The sequence below is a fragment of the Mandrillus leucophaeus genome, unplaced genomic scaffold (assembly GCF_000951045.1).
Source record: "Mandrillus leucophaeus isolate KB7577 unplaced genomic scaffold, Mleu.le_1.0 Scaffold1530, whole genome shotgun sequence".
In the NCBI taxonomy this organism is placed as follows: Eukaryota; Metazoa; Chordata; class Mammalia; order Primates; family Cercopithecidae; genus Mandrillus; species Mandrillus leucophaeus.
Window position 1 is genome coordinate 329,558 of NW_012101511.1, and position 7,326 is coordinate 336,883.

The 7,326-nt window shown below is 32.3% G+C and overlaps 1 protein-coding gene across 4 annotated transcripts in view; it reads left to right on the forward strand.

Annotated features, from left to right (window-relative positions):
• The window catches only part of GABRA2 (gamma-aminobutyric acid (GABA) A receptor, alpha 2), a 146,270-nt gene that overhangs the window by 88,324 nt on the left and 50,620 nt on the right, over positions 1-7,326 (forward strand). For all 4 annotated transcript variants that reach the window (XM_011975312.1, XM_011975310.1, XM_011975309.1 and 1 more), the window contains one exon: positions 1,364-1,516. In XM_011975312.1, coding sequence (XP_011830702.1) covers positions 1,364-1,516 — 153 coding nt within the window. The remainder of the gene's footprint in view (positions 1-1,363; positions 1,517-7,326) is intronic.

Consider the following 7,326-nt stretch of genomic DNA (forward strand, 5'->3'; position numbering starts at 1 on the left):
AAGTGATTTTTTTTTTTTTTTTTTTTTTTTTTTTTTTTTTTTTTTTTTTTTTGAGACAGTCTCACTCTATCTACCTGGCTGGAGTGCAGTGGCACAATCTCGGCTCACTGCAACCTCCACCTCCTGGGTTCAAGTGATTCTTCTGCCTCAGCCTCCCGAGTAGCTGGGACCACAGGCTCGCCACCATGCCCACCTAATTTTTGTATTTTTAGTAGAGATGGGGTTTCACTTTGTTGGCCAGGATGGTCTCGATCTCCTGACCTCGTGATCAGCCTGCCTCGGCCTCCCAAAGTGCTGAGATTACAGACGTGAGTCAGTGTGCCCGACCAACAAGTGATAATTTCTTTAGTGTTCTATTTTTTCACCCCATTCTAGATAATTTATGATTAGTCAACTTTTGATATTGATAATTACTACAGACCCATGTAGAAAGCTGATTCCCTCTCTGAGGGCCACCTTCATTTATAAATATTAATAAATAAATAAAAATAAAAAGACAAAAAGAAGCAGCTATGTGGACTAATTATTGACATTTGGCAATAATTAAAACACAGGGAGCAGAAAGGAAGGTAGATATGAGGATTAGATAGAAGTAACTGAAGCAAATTAGCACAGACATAAAACAGTGAAAAATTCAGAATTGGCGATAGGGTTAAAAGTGGGAAAATGAGGGCCAGAATATCAGCCTTGGAGATGTGGCCAGAGATCAATACTTTTGGAGCCAGAGAGCACTGAGTTAAAACAATCAAAACAGAGACTTGAGGTTTATACCAGAGGGAATGAGGGGCCTAACCAAGTAAAATAAACCATTGGCAGAGAGCATTTATGAATTCTGAATTCCTTTGGTCAATAAGCATGACTTAGAGAGGGAAACAAATACAAATTGAACATCTCTAATTTGAAAATCTAAAATCCAAAATGCTCCCCCCCCAAAAAAAAAAGAAAAGAAAAAAAAAAAAACCTTTTTGAGTACTGACATGATACTCAAAGGAAATACTCATTAGAGCATATTATATTTTATATATTTTGATTAAGGATGCTCAATTTGTAATAATGTAAATTTTCCAAACTCTGAAAAATCTAAACCCTGAAACACTTCTAGTTCCACATATTTAACATAAGAGGTATTTAATCCATACCATATCATGGGATGTGCACTGCAGGTTTTTTGATACTAAAATTTTCTTTTAAACACTCATGCTATGCTAAGGAGGCTTTTAAAGGTGATATAAATTTCCTGACGTGTATGTGATATATTGTTTTTTTTAAATATCAGTTTTTGTTCTACCTCTGATCCCTTCTATTTCTTAAATGTTCAAACTATTGACTACTACTCTTTGAGCTTCTTAAATTTTTCTTCCAGGTGAATACACTGTAATGACAGCTCATTTCCACTTGAAAAGAAAAATTGGGTATTTTGTGATTCAGACATATCTGCCTTGCATCATGACTGTCATTCTCTCCCAAGTTTCATTCTGGCTTAACAGAGAATCTGTACCTGCAAGAACTGTGTTTGGTGAGTGAATATACACTTTCCAGTACAGCACATTATGTTTCATAGCACACTTTCAAAAACACTATCTCTCTTGATCCTCAAACTAATTCTTTGTAGTATATGGGGTGGGGAGTATTGTTTTTGCCTTGTAGCTGAGGTAGTAGGCTCAGAGTGGTAACATAGTGCTATGCTGTTAATAAGGGATATAAGGAAAAAAGAGTACTCAGATATTCTGAAAACACACTTAGACTTCTTTCTGTTAAATCATACTGCTGTTCAACATTTGTCCTTACTATATTTATATAAGGAGAATTTTCTTAGAAGTTTTGATTTACAGTCTCACTACCATATTTCTAGGCTTTCTATATTTTTCTGTTGTTTTTAGATGAAGAGTGATGATCTTACAACTTTAAGTTAGAAAGAGAGGTAGAAAGGGAGGGAAGAAGAAAGACCTCATTCACTTTTGTTAGAGTGTTTGATTTTCTTGAATAAAACTAGGGAGGGGAATTTTTAAATTTAGAGTATGGAATTCCATATAGCTAGACTTTATATGTTTGTTTTCGTTTTGTTTTGAGATGACTAAATATATTAGTACTTTAAATGAGACAGAGAGAAGCTGGTGCAATACCTCATGCCTCTAGTCCTACCAGGTTGGAGGCCAAGACGGGAGGATCCCTTGAGCCCAGGAGTTGGAGACCATTCTGGGCAATATGTCAAGACCCTGTCTCCCTAAAAAAAAAAAAAAAAAAAAAAAAAAAAGTTAGCTAAGCTTGGTGGCACACCTATAGTTGCAGCTACTTGGGAGGCTGCAGCTACTTAGTTGCAGCTACAGGAGGATCGCTTGAACGTGGGAGATTGAGGCTGTAGTGAGCTGTGATCATGCGGTTGCACTCCAGCCTGAGTGACAGAGCAAGACCATATCTCAAAAAAAAAAAAAAAGAAATTCCATGAGTTTATTTAATAACAAAATTCATTTTCTTGATTGAAACCATGCAGAGGAATTTGGTTACTGTTTTTTGGATATATAGATATATAAATTGGGCCAAGCACGTTTTGTAACAAAGTAGATTACCTTTGTGTGTTTGGTCCACTCTTTCATTTAGGAAAGTTTTATTGAGGACTTATTTTGTTAGATACTGTACCAGGCCCTAGAGATGCAAATATGACAAAATATAGTCAGTGAATTCAATTACTTGGTATAATGGATGGCACTGTATAACCAAGAAGGGTAATAAGGTAAAGATCTTATAAAAGAGGCATAGACAAGTTATCATAGAAAACAGCAACATGGATCCTTCCTAGAGCTGAGTAAGTGGCTGAGTTACCATTTGAACTGAGACTTGGAAGATGAGTTGGAGTTTCCCAGGCCGATGAGATGGGGCAAGAATCCTAGCTCAAAAGAACAGATTGTGCAGTGACATTAAGGGATGAAAGACAATGGTATGTTCATTGAAAGGGAGCTGTTTCAGTGGCAGTGGAGATATAGATAGAAAATAGTTTGAGGCCTAGATGAGAAGGGACTTATAGGTCATCGTAATAAAATGTACTTTTATCTTAACAGGTTATACCAAGTCACTATCGTGTTTTGGACCATAACATGTCTAAAGCTGTCAGAACAATGCCTAGCATTTAATAAATGGTATATAATTGTTAGCTATCCTTTTTCAAAACCACTTTGTTGAGGTTGATTGACATGTAAAAATCTGTACATATTTAATGTTGATTGACATGTAAAAATCTGTACATATTTAATCTAGTTGAAACAACTCTTTCAATTTGGGGAATAGAATACATCTGTGAAACTATCACCACCATCAAAGATGTAGAAGTATTCATTACCTCCCCCAATTTTTCCCATCTCCTTTATTATTATTGAGTTGTGTGGAGGGAGGAAAAGTAAGGATACTTAACATAAGATGTACTCTCATCGCAAATTTTAAGAAGACAATACATTGTTTTTAGCTGTAGCCACATGCTATATAGTAGATCTCCAGATCTAATTTATCTTGCTTAACTAAAGCTATTATTTTTATTATGAATCTGATCCTATTTGTACTTTAGAAATATATGACATCTTTGCAGAGGATGAATTGAAAGACAGAAATTATAAGAGGTAGGGGAAAAGTTAAGAGGCTACTAACATAGTTCATATGAGAAATTACTAGGTTATTTTAAAAGAAGAGAGTAGAAAAAAAGGAAGAAAGAAAAGAAAAGATGTTTGAGAGAGAGAATCAATGGATTCGGTGAAGATATATAACAATCATAGCAAAAAGAATAATTTAGGCTAACGTAGAATTTTTCTTGGATAATTTAAGTGGATAATGTTGCTATTAATAAAAGAAAACACGAAGAGAGAGGGCAAATAGGAAAACTGATTGTTGAGTTTTGTGTATTTTGATGTTCCTTATACTATCAATTTGATGTTCAGTAGACAATAGAAATAAGTATCTGGAACACAGATGAATAGTAGAAACTATTGATAAATATGACAATCATTAGTGACAAGATGATAGAATTTGTAAGTCTAGAACTTATCTCCAAGAAAAATTAGGTGGGTGAATGTGAGATCAGAGGTTGGAATCTTTAAAAATCCTAAAATTGCAGAATAAAAACGATCTAATTGGAATGACCAGAAAATAAGGAAGGAAACCAGAGGATGACAATTTTCTAAAAGGAAAAGATGTTAATTTCAACATCTCAAAATGCGCGTGCACGCGCGCGCGCGCACACACACACACACACACAGAGATTCATACTGAATATATGATATCAAATGTGCATCGATAAGTCTAAAATGCATTGAATCCATTTGACTAGTAGAAGGTTACCGATCTTCAGGAATTAAATTAGTAAAGTTGCTTTGGACTGAAATAAGATTGAAATTGAAATAAGAAAGGAAAAAAACTGAGTATATAATCAATTTGGAAGAAGAAAAAGATTAAGACAACTATACAGAAAGGTGAGTCATCGTCATCATTATTATTATTGATACATAATTATTAACATGAAAATTTGAACAACATGGGGAACTACTTTATAAGAAGCCACATGCTATGCATGTTGCATACTTCCTTACTTATTGTTTTCCAAAGAAGTAGATTATAATATGTCTTTTGTTTTCTTTTTTTTTTTATATAATATCTCTTTTCTTAGGAGGAAAGAAATGAGGCTCTAAAATTTTAGGTATCTTGTCTAAGACCTTAAAGCAGAGCTTTACTCCAAGGCTTAAGTTCCTTAAATTACATATGCTGCTGTCATGACTCTCCTTTAAGCAGGAGGGATCAAGAAAGAGTAAGAAAATTGAACATTTGTATAGAAGAGGGAAGAATTTCAGATGAACAATTACCCAAAGAAAATACTTGGAATGTGGTTGGGTTGACCAAAAAATAAAAAAAATAAAAAAGAAACCCAATTCTCCAACACGTAATAAGCAACGCAAAGCAGACTTTGTTGGTACTTTCCTCTTTCCAAATTTTTGTCTGGCTGTTTAACAAACACATGTTTTTTTTCAATCTTAGAAAAACGTTTTATATTATTACATTATTGGGGAATAAGTTTGCTTAGAGACTATGTCACTAACTAGAAACATGATTCAAATGGTAAATAACCTCAAGGTATTATATTGAGTTAAAACTGCAACCTAGTTGTGTAAGATTAATAACAAAACCATTTAGCAGACTAGATTTGATGGGAAAATTTTAGAAAGAACTACACAAACACAACATGCATCAGAAATAAAGGAGTAAGAAGAGGAGTGAATGAAGAGGATAGTAAAAAGAGCAATTTTTAAAAAGTGAATGCACCTACATAAATTTCTTTTACATTTCAGGAATAAAAATTTTAAATCAGGATATGTCTGCCAAATCAAATTTAACTTAGGGTTACAAACATTCGTTTGTTATTACAATGTCACTCATGTTTCCTTTGTACTAATATTACACATGCTTACAATCTATTTATTCCATTTCATTACAGAATATTTGAAGCATTTCACATGGTGCTACATAAGTTGATTATTTTCCAAATAAATGCTTTGTTCAATATTTTTTGCTCACTGAAAAAGAAGGTGATATTTTCATGACCTATAATTGAATTATGTAGAATATAATTTTAATATTAATAATTAGAATATATGATTCTAATAATCATATATATGTATAATGTATGATCTTTTAAAAACTGTACATTTAAGAAATAATATGCCCTCACTATATTTAGCAATTAAACCTAGGCATTATACTAGAATTTTATAGAAAATTCCAAGATAATTATAGTCTACAATTTTAGTTTATACACAATTTTCAATGTGTGGCACATACAATATATTAATACACTAATATCTTCACTTGTTAGTGTCCTAAATGTTTCTTAAAAAGCTCCCCTTTCCTTGTTCTCTTTTGGTGTTTTATAAATGCCTATATCATGGCAAAAATTAAATTTCATTATGGTAATTCTCTTTACACGGATTTCTCATTCTCCAGTCAGAGAGTTTCTACACACAGTTATTAACATAGAGCTTAGGACATTTTAAGTGCTATAAAATATATGATAAATAAATGACAGATAAATTGGTGGAGGGACAATAAAGTGATCTATAGCAATGGACAATCCCTCCAAATTAAACTCTCCAAATGAACAATATCAAAAAATTAGAACAAGTTCAATTCTAAGCATCATCATATGTGTTTCCACTATTGTGAGTACAATAAAACAAAACAAAGCCCACATACACCCATACATATACAGAACTATAAAGATTGTCTCTGTAAGAAAAACACATATTAAGAGTTTTAAAAGAACACATAGGAAATGTAAGCAAAGAACATTAATAAAATGATGAGCACAATTACAAGGAGATAATCTTGGAATAATAAAATTGAGAAACAAGAAAACAGAAGAGACAGTGAAAGAAAAAAATTACAACGCGAAAACAGCAATTACACATTCTTCTCAACTGAACATGAAATATATTTTAGAATAGGACTTATATTAGGCTATAAGGAATTCTCAATAAATGTTAAAAGGTTGAAATAATACGAAGCCTCTTCTCTCAACACATTGGAATAAAGCCAGAAGCAACTGTAGAATAAAAACTGGAAATTTTACCCATATATGGAAATCAAATAACACACTCTTAAACAACCAATGAATTAAATAATAAATCACATGGGAAATTATAAAACTCTTTGAGGGAAATTAAAATGAAAACACAGCATACCAAAACTTACGAGATGCAGTGAAGTCAATGCTCAAAGGAAAATTTGTAGCTATAAATGCTTACATTAAAAAATATGGAAGATCTCAAATAAATAACTTTACATTCTAAGGGAATAAAAGCATAAGGACAAACTAAACCCAAAGGCAGTAGAAGAAAAGAAATAATAAAGATTAGATCAGAGGTAAATGAAATCTAGAATTAAAAAAAAATGGCATCAACAAGACCAAAAGTTGGTTCTTAGAAAATATCTGCAGAATTGACAAATCTTAAGTTAGATTGCCTCAGAAAAAGAGAGAAAAATCAAAAACTAAAATCAGAAAGTAGGGCATTACTAGGGATTATAAATAATGATATCACACCAACACGTTAAATAATTGTATTAGGGTTCCCTAGAGGGACAGAACTGAGATATATATATGTGTGTGTGTATATATATGTATATATGCACATATGTGTATATATGTACATATGTACATATGTGTATATATGTATGTATATATGTACACATATACACGTACATATACATATATACATATGTATATATACACATATACACATGTACATATATACATATATACATATGTATATATACACATATACACATGTACATATA